This window comes from Sphaeroforma arctica (genome assembly GCF_001186125.1).
Source record: "Sphaeroforma arctica JP610 unplaced genomic scaffold supercont1.20, whole genome shotgun sequence".
NCBI lineage: Eukaryota > Ichthyosporea > Ichthyophonida > Sphaeroforma > Sphaeroforma arctica.
In genome coordinates this window covers 82,354-97,886 of record NW_014040538.1, presented here as the reverse complement: position 1 = coordinate 97,886, position 15,533 = coordinate 82,354, and the positions used below count along the sequence as shown (strand labels likewise).

The window sequence follows — 15,533 nt, the reverse complement described above, 5'->3', positions numbered from 1 at the left end:
AGAGCAAAAATGAAACCGCGCCATTTCTCAAAACGCGCCATGTATCATTTTGTTCGTGCTGTTAACTGTTGAGATTTTTCGTTAAATTATCGTTAGAATATCTGTAAGTGCCACCCCATTTATCAGCCACAATGAGTGCAAACCCATCTCACGCGCCTAGATCCATGGATTCTCTTGTGGAGGAAGATGAGGTCACTGGGACTGAATCGCTGAAAATTCGTCTGATGTGGCTGATCAAAATAGCCATATATCTACATTTGACATTGTCATTGTGCACAATATTTCCATGCACGCTACTTTTCATAATTCGTATAGCAACGCGCCCTTTTTTCCACGAAAGAACGAATCATATTACTTAATGATCAACCATACATATCACCGATTCTATTTTTGAAAGAGTATTTTGTACAGTTTCAGAAGAAATTTTACGTGAATTCAAAGAAATGGCCATTCTTTTTTACCAAAAACAGCATTTGAAACTTATGTAAAAACGCGACTATAGAAGTTCAAAAAAGTGATTTTGGAAGTATGGACATTTTTCAAGTTTGAGATGCAAATCGATTTTTAGAGAAAATGCCCATTTTGAATTTTGAAAAATGCTCTTTTTTCAAAAATGAACATTTTCGTCGAAAATGGCCGTAATATTGAGTTGCAGAACAGGGCCTAAAAGTTTTCGGACGTGAGTCCGATCAGCCGTTATATTTAAAAATATTTACTAATCTAGTAGAGAGTAGTAGTAGAAGAGAGGGTCATGAAGTTTTTTTAAACATATGTAGAATGTGTGATAAAATTTTGGTGACTGTCTCACTTCTTGAGTTATTTTATTTTAAAATTGTTTATTTACACATAGATGAACCATTCTGCATTTAGGTCTCCTGAATCATACCATGATTTAAATAATAAAATACGTCGTCAATACTTCTTCTTATTGTGTAATTCTGGTCATGCTATAATCGTACGATCCGCTCAAGAAGACCTCAGGTGCTTGTGAACAAAAATAGAAACGCGTCAGCGTGTCAAATAACGAACAACGAAGTCCACTGAAGTACTCGAGTAGAATACACGAGCGCGCTAAATCTCACAGCTGCTGTGTATAAATACTGCTTTGCTGTACGTTGAGCTGAAGACTTTTCACCTACATATCAATATTTCTAGGTAGCCACAAGTAGTGCACTATCCACATATCACACACACACACCTACACACCAGAGTGACTTCTCATAGCCTATATAATTTATGTATCTAGACGTACTCAGTTTGTGCTACAGGAACGATGTGCTACGCAGAATCTGGTAGAAGCAAGCCAGATGCGGGATCGTCGTCTAAGAACGGCATGACAGGCTCTGCTGCTCGATTTGTTCAATCAATTGTCGACTCCATGTCTTGCGCACTGAACCGATGGATAGAGTATGTGACCTTTGTGCATGAATATAAAGTTCGTATTAGCACTTCGTTATTATATTAAAAGATGGGCACGCCTTTATGCATGTATACATGTTCACAGGTAACTATATTTCTATATGCACATTAGAGAATATGGACCGACTTTGTGGTTTTTGTACATAAATGGATATATGAAAATATTAGCATTTACGATATTGTATCGTAGAAAGAATATTTTATCTACTTGTGAATATTTACATGTTATATGTATAGTTAGTGTAGTATTTCTACTAAGTACACAAAATTGTGTGGCGCACTGAACAAATGGATTGAGTATGTGGGTTTGAGAGTGTTTTTATGACGTTCTCTGTCTAGCGTGAATAAGCTAGCATCTTTTATATTCGGTGTCTATACACAGAGATAGTCATTACTTGTTATATATTCAATAGAATGTATTTGCTTATTTGTACGACCGGTGCGGCGCATTGAACAGATGGATCGATTACGCGGACTCGAGTGAACTAATTCCTATGCCGTTTCTATGTTTAGCGCGAATACGGTTGTACCGTTAACGTTGCAATGATATACACAGGGATGGACATACACTTGTGTGTATCTACATATATCCAAACAAATTTATCTCGTTGTTACACGACTTACGTGACGCACTGAATAGGTGTATATAGTATGTGCTCTTTGAGTTTGATCTTATCATGTTGTCCCTATGTATAGTGCGAGTACGACTGTATCATTTAATTACATTTCGATGTTTTAAGCACAGGGATAGGGTGTGGGCTTTATATGTATGTACTTGTATTTCTAGGAAGAGCTTTTCTCGGTATATACACAACTTGTTGGTGCACTGAACAGGTGGATGGAGTATATGAATTTTTAGTGTGTTCGTAACCTGATTTCTTTATTTCTAACTTGAATATTATTGCACTGTGTGTGCATGGTGCGTGAAGTGAGCAAGATCACCGCTCTGTGTTGCGTTCAGTACTATGATATGCATAGAAGATTCGCATACACCACATACATTCTGAACTTGAATTCTAATGTATCCTATTTTGCATTCATGCTTTATATCACTATACTACTATTCTTATGATCTTTTATCGGGATAAACTGCTTGGCCCAGTTCACACTTCATTTGAAACACGCATCACTTTACCATTTTTCGAGTAGGAGTTTGGCCTACGAGCTACGGTGACCTTCTGTCAGAATCCCACTTATACGGACACCTTCAGCAACATATCCAACAACCGCTTACGAGACGATCACACTGGCTCTCTTCCCGGATGACTTTCGCGTGTCTGGTTTTGACGGCTATGTCTCATAGCCATTAATGCTTACCAATATAGTAGATGAACTTCCCAATTCCTGCTTGTACGTGACGTAGATTCCTAATGCATACACGACATCACTCCCCATTGCATCTATCAAATTACAGGTACATGCTAACGTACCATAGGTCTATCTTTGCTTGTCTGGTGCTGCTGCCAATGTCGCTTGTGTACGATGCGGTCTCCTATGTGCGCAGCTCCATTGTGTTTAAGATGAAGTCTGCGCCCGCCCATCACGCAGGTTCGTGATTTAGGTTTTAAGTTCTACACTCGGTTTTCAGGTATCATACGAATGATATACACACGACACTGATTTAGTAATACACGCCACAGTCTGGAATAGGCTCGCCTACCGTTCCGTATTATATTCGAGATAAAGTTGCGTCCGGTCGTTACGCATGTTCGTGACTCGCATGTTAGAGTGTATACCCAATTTTTTGATGGCATATATACACTAGATATACTTGTGATGCTGGATTAGTAATATGCGTTACATTCGTCAGTATGCTCGTGTCGTGTACGATGTCGTGGTTTTTGTTGTTGTTTATTTTTATGGTGAAGTTTGAACCGGTCACCACGCAGGCACCTGTCACCCCCATGAAGCGACATTGTATGAGCCGTCTGTGAGCCATCAATGTGGATGTAGGTGTTTTGATGGTCTATAGATATGCTGTGATAGTGGATTTAAGCGGTGTACGAGTGGATTTTTGTGCCAAGGTGTTGGCGGTGAACCATACGGAGGTCTGGAGGGTAAGAAGGGATGGCAACCAATAACCTGGGATATTTTCAGGCTATGATATTGATTCGATCATATATGCGATACATTGTTGCTCTGCACAGATGCGCCATTCGGATGTTGCGTTTCAAGGAGAACGTGAAATAGTAAATTTACCATTTGATTTGGCAATATGTACAGGAAAACTAATTCTGCAATGCGTTCGTATCCCCTTCCATTTCATTTCATTTGCCCTGTCTTTCTTGTACAATTGGGTAGCTCGTGTGGCCCATGTACAGAAACAAGTTAAAGACTGGAACGCTGACGGTCGCAGGCGCCCAATGTGTACCGCCAGGTTAGTAACAGAGTATGGGTGTTCATTGTTTAGATGCGGTCGATCTGAAAATTTTAGATATGGCATATATATATATCATGTATATCTACATCTATATCTATATGCGTATGTATGTATATATGCATATACATATATATACTGTATATCCACGTAGGCTGTGCGTGCATTCATCAGACTTTTTGGCCTTGTTTTGACCTATTATACCGTTTTCTGTGGCAGTACTTTGGGCACGACAAGATGTTCGAGTCCATTAGCACGTTTTATTGTACCGAAGTTCAAGCTGCCGACACTGTGATGTATTGTGCTCTAATAAAGCAAGTACATTTGTCTACGCGATATATCTCATAGTGCACTACAAATGGCCTGCTATCCATGATAACCACGCCTTCTGAAGCAATGTCTTTTGTTTGCGATTCGAATATTCATACCAGAGCTGGATGGAAAACGATCTCTCTGAGGATTGGCACATACAAGGAGACCATGAGCAACATCAACGTGGACCTTTACGATGTGCTCGAAGTGGATCAGAAGGCGCGGACGGTGAGAGGTACTTTGCGCAGAGTGCGGATAATACCACGCATCGCGACTTATGTGTTTGATAGAGGATTGTTAGCGTCTCAGCCGCTGTGACTTCCACCCTAAGTTGCGCAACCCATAGTCACAACTGTGTACACGACAATGGCTTACTTATGCAATTCCAATGCATACAACGATGGCGAATATTATGTGTTGCGTCCTCTATCGAGTAAAGCTTGTGATGACTTTATTTGGGCGTATATGTTGGCTGTTGCGGCATACCTTATTAATCTGTCAACGGTCTTGGTTAGTATCATTCAGCATTCTACGTACTCATCCCAAACAAATGCATATCTATACTACCAGTTGAACCGCTAGCCACCATGGGCCAAATCACGTCACTGATCCTTCCCACTGGCTGGACTCTAGCCCTCACGCCCGAATTGGACGATCTCACAGTATGCTATTAATCATTGTGTAGTGAAGGGGAAAGTAGACCTTTGTTCTCCATACATACACCCCGAGGAAAAACACTGTTTGTTGCAGGGATTCTAGGGTGATAGACACCTTGTTAATTTAGTTGTGATGCATTTTGAGTGACAAGTGTGTACGTGTGAGCTCTTGGTCAAAACGACCTTTCTAAACTAGGTTCAAAGTGTGCTAATGATGCAATTTGAGAACGAGAATGTCGGACCTGCTGGTTTTATTGTAAGAATTTGGTCTGTGTCTATGGAAACCACCTTGAGCCGTGCGTGTACACGTATTTTAATATATCTTGTATTCGCACACATACCTATTCTTGTCATTTGTTCGGATTCGGCACATACAGGTAGGAGGGCTCATTGCTGGCTTTGGGGTGGAAACTTCATCACACAAGCACGGCCTCTTTCAACACATTGTGAAGAGCATTGAACTGGTTACTGCAGGTAATTGACCAATGAACAAGTGGTGTGTACTACTTTGGAACTGTGAGAACCACCGTTGTCCATGAAGTGTGGTGTGTATCTTTATTAGACTGTGAGAAGAACAGTGTTTGCGATAACACCCGTGTATAAGTGCATATGCATATCTGTATTGCGTACATACTTCCAATATACTTTGTTGACGGACTACTGACTATACAGTAGGGTGTGTTGTCGGCAACGTATTTATATACTGTATTGATACGCACAACTCATTGTGAGCAATTGCGTGCATATAGTCTCGCTTTTGCGTACCCATTATTGACATGCATGTAGCAAGATACTTGTACACGACCATATGCCCCCACTATCCATATATATATATGTGTGTGTGTGTGTGGGCTCGGTTTTTTGTGAGTATTTGTGTATGTGTGTACTAAATACATCATACATACACATTTACACATTCACATGCACGCAGATGGAGAAGTGGTGAATTGCAGTGCGACCGAGAACCCGGAGCTATTCTACAGCATTCCGTGGTCGTACGGTACACTCGGTTTCATCGTGTCTGCCCAGTTGAAACTTGTGCCTACGAAGAAATACGCACACATCACGTACACACCATGCCACACGTAAGTCAGTACGTTTTTGTCAAAGTATACTGTTTGTACCACGAGTCAAACGCCTACCAAAAAACACGCGCAATTCGCATACACACCATACCACTCGTAATTCGAAACCCTTTTTGCCAAACTATATGTGTTTTTTTGCCATTCGTTAACCACCTATTAAGAAATATGCACTCTTTGCATACTCACCGTGTCACGCAAGTCGGTACGGTGTCTCCAAACCCTACTACATTTTTTGTCATGCGTTGACCAGACCGGACTCGCAAGAATTATTGTGCACGTTTCACGCCCCTCGTCACAAATACGTATCCACCATGCAAAACGTAAGTCAACACGCCCACCATGGTAAACATAGGCCAGAGCGTGCATCAGGTTAGTGATCACTTGTGCACTGTTCTAGGCGTCAGCCTCACTGGACACCCAACCACACGATAGTTCATGAATGTCGCACTGGTTCGAAGGAATTCACGTATATCCAACATGACTGCATGCATGCTACGGCGCATGTGAGACCTTTAATCACCACACATATACTGTATGCATGTATATACATACAAAGTTAATCTTTAATCACCACGCATATACTGAATCTTTACTCATCGTGTGCTGTGCATTTACAGTGATATAGCACTTTGTGCGTCGATTCACCTTCGCCATGGCATACTTTAGTCGTCACACAGACGCTATGACAAATGCGAAACCCATTTTATACACCCTTTATGTACCGTAGATTTGATTACTACTACCATTACACGCGTACGCTGTGATGTACATAGTAGTACGTGTGTATGTAAGTACATCCACGCCTTGGAACAATAAGTTCTTGTGGGTTGCACCAATTCACAGACTTATTATATATTTAGAATGTATGGGTTCGCAATTGCTTTTCGGGTCACACATATATTGTCGTGCATAGATCATACCACACGTAGGTCGCTAGATTATCAAAACATGCGCCACTTAAAGTATGTGTGTATACTCCTTTTGTGCAGCAATTGCTTTCACTATTGGCTTTCCGCACCTAACACGTTGTACAAAAGTATACCACACGTACGCCAGTACATACGCACCATGGAACGCATCAGGTACCACGCAGATACTCTATCACGAGCTGCCGTCACATATGCACATGTTTATGAGCGAGTACACCGAGCTATAAGCAGACATTGCTTGTGTTCGTGCTGTAGGGCGAGTTCGTTAATCCACACTATACAGTACATGCTACATGAGAGGTGCGCCCGGTTCTAGATTCTTACGACGCTGTCGTCACGTATACACTTTGGTGTATGCAGAGTGAGATTGTATTAGACTCCCTATGCCTACCTAGAGGGAAAAGTCTTTATATCTTGCCTGTTTTATTACTAATGTATTGCTACTATGTACCATAGCCAAGATTGTACAACGCATGTTTGAAATCCACATTAGTCGAAACAACTTAAATGCCATACCTAAATCCGTACACGTCCACATCCCACCAAATGATACACACGGTACAACTCCTATATGCTTGTCTGATTACGCTCGCCGGTTCGGACACCCTCGCAACTACACTCAGGCAACAAGACTACACAAAGATTTTCGAAGCGGCAGCGAGAAACATGGACAATGACTTTGTTGAATGTCTTGTCTACTCACAAAACGAGGCAGTGGTCATGACTGGCGTGATGACTGACCATGTGGTGCAAGCCAAGCGCAATGCAATCGGTAAGTTCAGACCGGAAGTGTTGGGCCTGAAGTTGGTTGTAGTATGTATATGACCTGTACACAATTCACATTATACTACCACATATGGTTTGAGTTTCGAGTTTCTGTTAAAATTGGGGTGTGTACTTTTGTGTCTCGGTTTTGTCATGTATAGGGTAGTTGCGCAAAGCACCAAGCAGTAACCACTCGCTATGAGTGGCGGCTCATGATACGATCAGTATAAAAGCTTAAGTTTGTAGTTTCATACATTTGCACACCTGTATGTACATGTATCTATATATACATACATACATGTTCAGATATATACTTATGTTCATGTATATGTATTTATGTATATATATATGCATTTATGTATATATATATATATATATTGACGCAGAGTCAAAATTTAACATTGGTTATACTTGCACCTTACCACAGGTAACTATTATAAGCCTTGGTTCTACAAGCATGTCGAGCAGTTCCTCACCATAGGACCTTCAAACGAGTACATCCCGCTACGAGACTACTACCACCGCCATTCTCGCTCGATATTCTGGGAATTATCGGTATTGTATTGACGAGTATATATATGTATAGAGTTATGCATGCACGATGCTGACCAGGGTATTTATGGACACGGGGTTGGGTGCATCTTGTGTGTGGGTACGTATGTGCATACACAAACACCCACCCACAGATTTATACGAAGGGTTTCTCACTCGTGCACCAATATGGCTCGTCTGTCTATGTATGTCTGCGGTGATTTGCATGTGTATCTACCCATATATCTATAGGTGTATATTTACATATATAGATATATATATATGTGTGTGTGTGTGTGTGCATGTCCGATTGTGTGCCATTTTTTCAGCTGTGCAGGCAGCGTACCACAGAGATTCTTGTTGTACTCGTCCGCAGAATATCACGTCTATCTCTGTCCTAATCCAGCATCCGGTTCACTACCCCATACAGGATATCATTCCGTTCGGCAATGAACCCATATTCCGCTACCTGTTCGGTTGGGCGGTGCCTCCCAAAGTGTCGCTTCTGAAACTCACCCAGATAGAAGCCACCCGCAAGCTCTACGAGTTACATCATGTTGTGCAGGTATGGTATGATCCTGGTCTATGCTTGTGCACTTTGCACATGACGTAGTCTTACTTCGAGGATGAATAGTGGAAAGTGTCTTTTAGTGTGCTATGGAGCGTATCTATGTCTTGGTGGACGGATGTGATGCTCAATTGATTGTGATCAAATCTCCCCTTTTACCTGCACAATAAAGGACATGCTGGTGCCCATCAGCACCACTGCCGAGTCCGTGTATTTGCCCCTTGACGAATGTGCTGATACATTCATTTGTATGGGCATGTGATACTGAACCATAGTACACAATCAGATCATATTTACCCATCGATACCACTGCCAAGTCCGTGTATATGCCCATTGACGAATGTGCTGATACATTCATTTGTATGTGCATGTGATACTGAACCATAGTACACAATCAGATCATATTTGCCCATCGACACCACTGCCGAGTCCGTGTATATGCCCATTGACGAATGTGCTGATACATTCATTAGTATGTGCATGTGATACTGAACCATAGTACACAATCAGGTCATATTTGCCCATCGACACCACTGCCGAGTCCGTGAATATATTCCATGACGAGTGCGATGACGCATATCTGAAGTATTACATACCCTGACCTTTCGCCTACACAATCAGGACATGCTGGTGCCCATCAGCTCCACTGCCGAGTGCGTGAATATATTCCATGACGAGTTCGATCTATATCCGCTCTGGCTGTGCCCGATGCAGCTACCAAGCGCTTCCCACGCCAAGTACGGCGGGTTCTTAAAGCCTGCGATCGTTGATGGCAAGCCCGAGGAGATGTTTGTCGACATTGGCGCGTATGGAAATCCCGCTAATAAAGGGTATGTGTCGGCTTTTATGGGATATGGCTGATATGCTTTGTTGTATGACCATGTGTTTCGTAGACTGTGTTAGACATTCGAGCCAGGTGTGGCAATGGTATAGTGAGTAGCTAGCGTTTAGTACTACAGATGACTTGGTAGTTTGGCCATTGCTATCCGCATTGTATGTGTATGATAGCCGGTCCTGTCAACCCAATTTGCACTCGTTTGGCTATCCTGACTATAGCCCTGTGACTCTGTTTGTGTTGCCGCTGATTCTGATGCAGACATCCATATTCGGGTTACTGTGATGTTCGTGCAAAGCATGTCCGTTGTACACACGCACACGTCTATATATTTATATATGTATATGATGTGCATACGTCTATATATATATGTATATGATGTACACATGTCTATATAATTGTATATGATGTGCACACGTCTGTATATTATTTATTTTTATATATTTATATATATATATATATATGATGTGGACACGTACACGTCTGTAAATGTATATTATGACACTGACACTATTTATTTCATTGTATATCGTGCCACCTTCAGCTTCGTAGCCGCCGAGTCGATGAAACGTGTGGAAGCACATGTGCGCCGTCTTCAAGGTTTCCAAGCACTCTATGCCGATTGTTACATGACTGAGCAAGAGTTTGAGCAGATGTTTGACCACACCACATATAAAAAGCTGCGGAAGCAGGTAGGTACTAGTGCGTGTAAGGTGTTCCTCTTTTTTTTTCTTCCGAAGTTTTACTGATATGTGATATGTGTGTTGACATTTGCTGCTTTGGATCTCAATGTCTATTTATGGCCCGGCGGACCAGCTCACGCAATTGTACGTTACATGCACCCGACCAGCGACACAGTCTGTGACCCACAGACCGTGTTTAGACAATCCTTACTATCCCTTGTGGTTGTAATCTTAAGCGTCGAACTTGTCATCGATTTCCAAGGATGATATACATCTGTTTGTTTTTCTCCCAATGTCTAGTGTGTGCACTGAACATGCTATAATCTATCTGCATACCAACCGGAATAGTATCGCTGCGAGGACGCTTTCCCAACAGTCTACGGCAAAATCAACCGAAGCGCGCGGAAATGAAGTGGAAAGAACCGGTGCTCGTCCGTATATACCCCTTCTGTGTATTTGGCGGTTACGTCGTTGTTGCTGTACTTTCATTGCTCTGCGGTGTTTGCGATTGACGAGCAGTAGTCGAGAGCGGTGAAGTCTTTTGGTCGCTCTTGGCCCCAATATCTTATTAAATAGTATCACATAATAGAATTGATTGCGGTTTCCTACTTCCACCTTCATCCAAATGGTCTGCGATGTGTGTTGCAGTAGATTAATTGGTAGTTTGTATTGTAGACAGTTGCTATTTGACTAGTTTCTCTGAGGCCGAGATAGTAACAGTCTAGCATAAACGGCGACAAGCGACTGCAATTTTTTGTCAGAATGTGAATACAAACATGGAATGGTATTGATGGCTGATATATTCTTTCGGGTTCGGTTGTATATTGCAGATATGCCCTCATACGCTTCTATTTTCAAAGTTCGGATCAGAACGCAAGTGACGTTCTCTGGTAATTCTCTCAGCATATATATATATATATATATATTATTAATTATATATATATATATATTATATTAATTATATATATATCAATTATATATATATACATATATATATACATATATATATACATATATACATACACACATATTTATATATTTATGTATATATATATACATATATATATATATTTATTATTCATTAATTATTTATTATTATGTATATTATATTTATACTATATATATATATATGTGTGTGTATGGATGTATGTATATTTATATGTATGTATGTATAAATATATATATATATATATGTATATTGTGACTGAGTGAGTGATCCTTATGCGATAGTTAGACTTTTAAAACAGATTCGTTTTCTGAATATTATGTCGTAGCGTGTGGCAGTTCCCTTGCCACACACTCACTCATTATATTTATATTTGTATATATATATATATATATGTGTGTGTGTATATATGTATATATATATGTATATATATATATATATATATGTATGTATATATATATATATATATAAATAATTTGTCTTGAGCCCGAGTTTTCACGGCTAAAAGTCTGACATCAAACAACCTCCATGACTACACAATTATGATGACTCATCAACTGTATCCAAGTTCTGAATCCCTGATTCCCAGAAGAAAAGTATCTCAACTCTAGGTTCAGCCTCACAGTCTACGACGACTCCCCGCTAAGCTAGCCATTGCTTGCCCTATAATGTTGTAATCATAACTCAATTGCGGCTGAACCATTCACAATATGTAGATATTTACAAACAAGCGATGCTTACATCTCCACCCCATCTTGGTGGATGGAGTTATTCATCCCTCACCCCAATGGTCTGAAGATTTTAAAACTGACTACGGCAGACACTTATGTCTATCGACTCGCCGGCAAACCAGAACCGTTCACTGCTATTTGCAGCCCACCCCAAGCCTGCGAGCGTTGTTTCTGATAAAACGCTGACTGCGCAAAAGCAAAGCCATTCAATACATGTGACTTGAACGCGTCGCACCGCTTCTTCATGGGAAGCACCCGTTTCAACGAATACAGATAATTCGAGTGCAAGATCTTCTTCGAACCCGATTCTTTCACCAGTGGTGAGTGACAAAACAATTTTGTCTCATCACACCACATCTGCCAACAGCGATCCCAAGGCGAGCTTAGTGTACGCTTTTTTCTTGCGTCGCATATAACCATCAGAGTTTTCCGTCAATGGCGAACGGTACATCAACCAGTCTTCATACGGCCCTTGCGGACGTTCTCGCACCGCAGACTGTATCTCTACTTCTATTGTTTGCTTACCATTCGGCTTTTACTCTGTACGCAAAGGAATCTGCGTCGAGATCCATCCGGCATCTCAACCACGTGTGTGATGGGTGCCTGCATAGATACCGCCCGCGCAGGACCACTCCGGCACGAGGGCAAATCGTGCGACTTACCGCGTAAACGGTACCATACCCCTTCGAGCCTACCGACAACAGACAACACTCTCTCGCTTGATATTGGCTCGCGTTTGCTGTTCCAACTGAGCACGCATATCTCGTACGCCGGGCTTTATTTCCAGAAAGGATATAACCTTATCCTGTAACCCACAGAATCACGTCACCGAGCTACACGTAGCATTGTATACACGCACCATCTTGTATATTAAATGCGACCAGGCGTGAGGCGATTCATCGTTAGCCTCGATTTTCCTACGCAGCCAATCCCTCATCGCACGGACCAACGTCTCTGATCTGCCATTGCTCTGGTAGATACTAACAATCACCTAATATGAACCAATAACTCGTCTCACATAACGTTTTGACATTCCTATTCTGGAATTTCTTGTCTGCATTCATAGCAAACCAAGTTGGCGATCCTCACGCCAGGATTTGCTCTTCCAAAACACCCAGACCACTCCTGGCTCATCCGTCAAAGCAGTGCGTACCCGTGCACATATCGTACGAATTTGCGTGTACTCTGCCAACATCACCTTCGGCTGGTCGTTGACTTTGTCTAAGCCCTTGAAATCCATACCTACCTCACGTCTAGCTTTCTCGAGAGGTATATGTTTGCTGTAACGACCCCTTGGCTAAATTAACATCGTCATTGACAAACCCTAGCACTCCAAAACCAGGGAATGTATATATAAATTTCAGCAACAGTAAGTGAAAACTATCAAAACAAATACTACAAGCTGAGAGCAAGGATATAAGTCTTAGAGCACGATCAAATAGTTGTAGTGGTAGTGGTCTGGTAGTGGTAATGGTAGTCTACGACAGACGTATGCTGTAGATGAGGATGCCAATAACCACGGCAGCGAGACTGAATATAAGAAAGAAAGCAATGTTGAGGCAGCAGTTTCTAAACATAGTGAAAGCAGATCGGCACTTTCAAATTCTAGTTTTGTAGCTCCTACACCAACAAGACAAACAAACAATATTAGAACACTTTCAACAAATGATAGCCTAATTCAACGGACATAACAACACTGTCAGTTCCACAAGATATCGGAATTAATTCATGTGCATACGGTCTAGAACTAACACTGTCACAACATAGCGGAATTAACTTTTGTGCTCACGGTCTGGTCCTAACCGATAGGGACCCGACATAAACGACAAGAAGAGCCAGAGTAGGGGAGAAACATAAAGGGAGTAGTTATTTTCTACAATTCGTAGTCATGGCGTAAAGTAGTAGTGGTGGTCGTCGTGATATAAATAGTGGAAGTACTAGATATACTGATGGCGTCGTTGAACTATAACCCCTGCTCAAGAGATGACGACCAGATACTTGCCGATCCCAAATTGAAGACAGCGAGGACAAGGAAGGCACGGTTTTGCTCAAAAAATGGTATAACCGTCTTGATAACAAACGCAAATGAATCGAGAAACTTGGACGTGTCAAATGGCGACCATTGAGAGCAGAATACCCAACATACACGCTGCAATATAAGACAAGACCAGGCAGAAGTATTCACACAGGGTTGTCCAGGACAAATCAATGGGTGCGATGAATTGGGTGCAATCTATCTTAATACACCGACCCGGACAACTACGGAACGTGAAAGTGGGAGGACATCTATTCAGAGAGTTATCTGTCTTCTCGACATGGGGAATAGTCAGAGCCGACTTTATACTCACTATATATATGTTATTAATCGCGGCATCCGAATAGATAGAGATACCTTTAATGTTCAGTTGAATATGCTGACACGAAGACCATCACGGCTCACTGGTTTGTCACACTACTACACAGGATTTTGTTCAGTGTTAGAAAGCGTACACGAAATGCTTAATAGATGCACTGATCGAATCGAAAGTATAGAGTGAGAACAAGTCGAAGTGTAAGACTTTGAAGGACGGTCTTAATACTCTGATATTGTGATTGAATACCAGTACAGAACATGTCAAATATACACTCGCTAATCACCAAGAGGAAGAGAGCGAATGCATACATCACTGCATGGCATATCAAATACTCAGAGAGTGCACATGGCGGGGGCATTAACACACAAAATCATGTGTAGTATGCGGACTGTCCTACGACTATCCAACCAATATCGTTATTACTTTTTCAAGCTACAAAATTAGCGACGAGATATACTAGCGGTCTTTCGGCAAACTTAAAAAATGGACTACCCGACAAACCTTTTACATTGCTCGTAAGTGTACATCACAAACAAGAGGTGTGTATCACTTGTTTCTACAGTACTTCCACTTCCACTTTTATTTCCACTACTATTTTATCACTTGTAGTGATAATCTCATACTACCCATCCCACTCCTACTCGAAAGCTCTTCCTATGAAATTGGTTGAAGGTCAAAGTGAATACTTGTTAGAGTGCGATGTAGTAGACTTCAAATAAAGTGCAAATGTATCTAAAGAATGGTGCGTTCGCCTGACTTTATTTATGATCTCACCAGATATATACTGATGGAGTTTGTACTAGTGTTCAACCACTTGGGTTGGCCAGGGTAAAAACTCATATAATCAGTATGAGCAGAACACTACTCTGATATATTTTCTAGAAATAAATATATCACATTCTCTGTAACGTACACTCAGTCTCGGACCTCGGCTTTCGTGTCCTATAAATAGAATAATCTGAGAAGAAGTTTACAAGAACCAACCCAAAAAAAAACATAAACCTGAGTCTATCGACTAAAACCATAAACCCTCCACATAAACCCAGGGATCAAGGAGAACGACAATTTGTGCTATTCAATCCCATAGAAAAGCATCTAACTTCCACACAGACACCAAAACGAAGGCCAGCATAAAGGTGAACAACCAGACTTAAAGTGAACAACCAGACTTAAGGTGAATATCTCTTTTACGTTAGTGAATCAGACAGTCTACGAATTATCATACTACAACGAAAACTTAACACATAGACCAGTCAATGAATTCTGCTCCTTATCAAAGGCCACGACCAGCACAGAGGAGTCTATGCACACATGTAAGCTCTAGCCGTACACACCACCAGAG

The 15,533-nt window shown here is 41.3% G+C and overlaps 1 protein-coding gene across 1 annotated transcript; it reads left to right on the top strand.

Annotated features, from left to right (window-relative positions):
- The first annotated feature begins 877 nt into the window (after positions 1 to 877).
- Positions 878 to 10,751, top strand: SARC_00596 (hypothetical protein). Its single transcript, XM_014305695.1, has 13 exons — positions 878 to 1,407; positions 2,834 to 2,967; positions 3,721 to 3,796; positions 4,228 to 4,343; positions 4,679 to 4,770; positions 5,142 to 5,238; positions 5,696 to 5,849; positions 7,402 to 7,550; positions 7,971 to 8,098; positions 8,505 to 8,639; positions 9,264 to 9,472; positions 10,022 to 10,169; positions 10,509 to 10,751. The coding sequence occupies exons 1-13, from the start codon at positions 1,274 to 1,276 to the stop codon at positions 10,569 to 10,571; spliced, it is 1,635 nt and encodes a 544-aa protein (XP_014161170.1). The 5' UTR covers positions 878 to 1,273; the 3' UTR covers positions 10,572 to 10,751.
- The last annotated feature ends 4,782 nt before the right edge of the window (positions 10,752 to 15,533 follow it).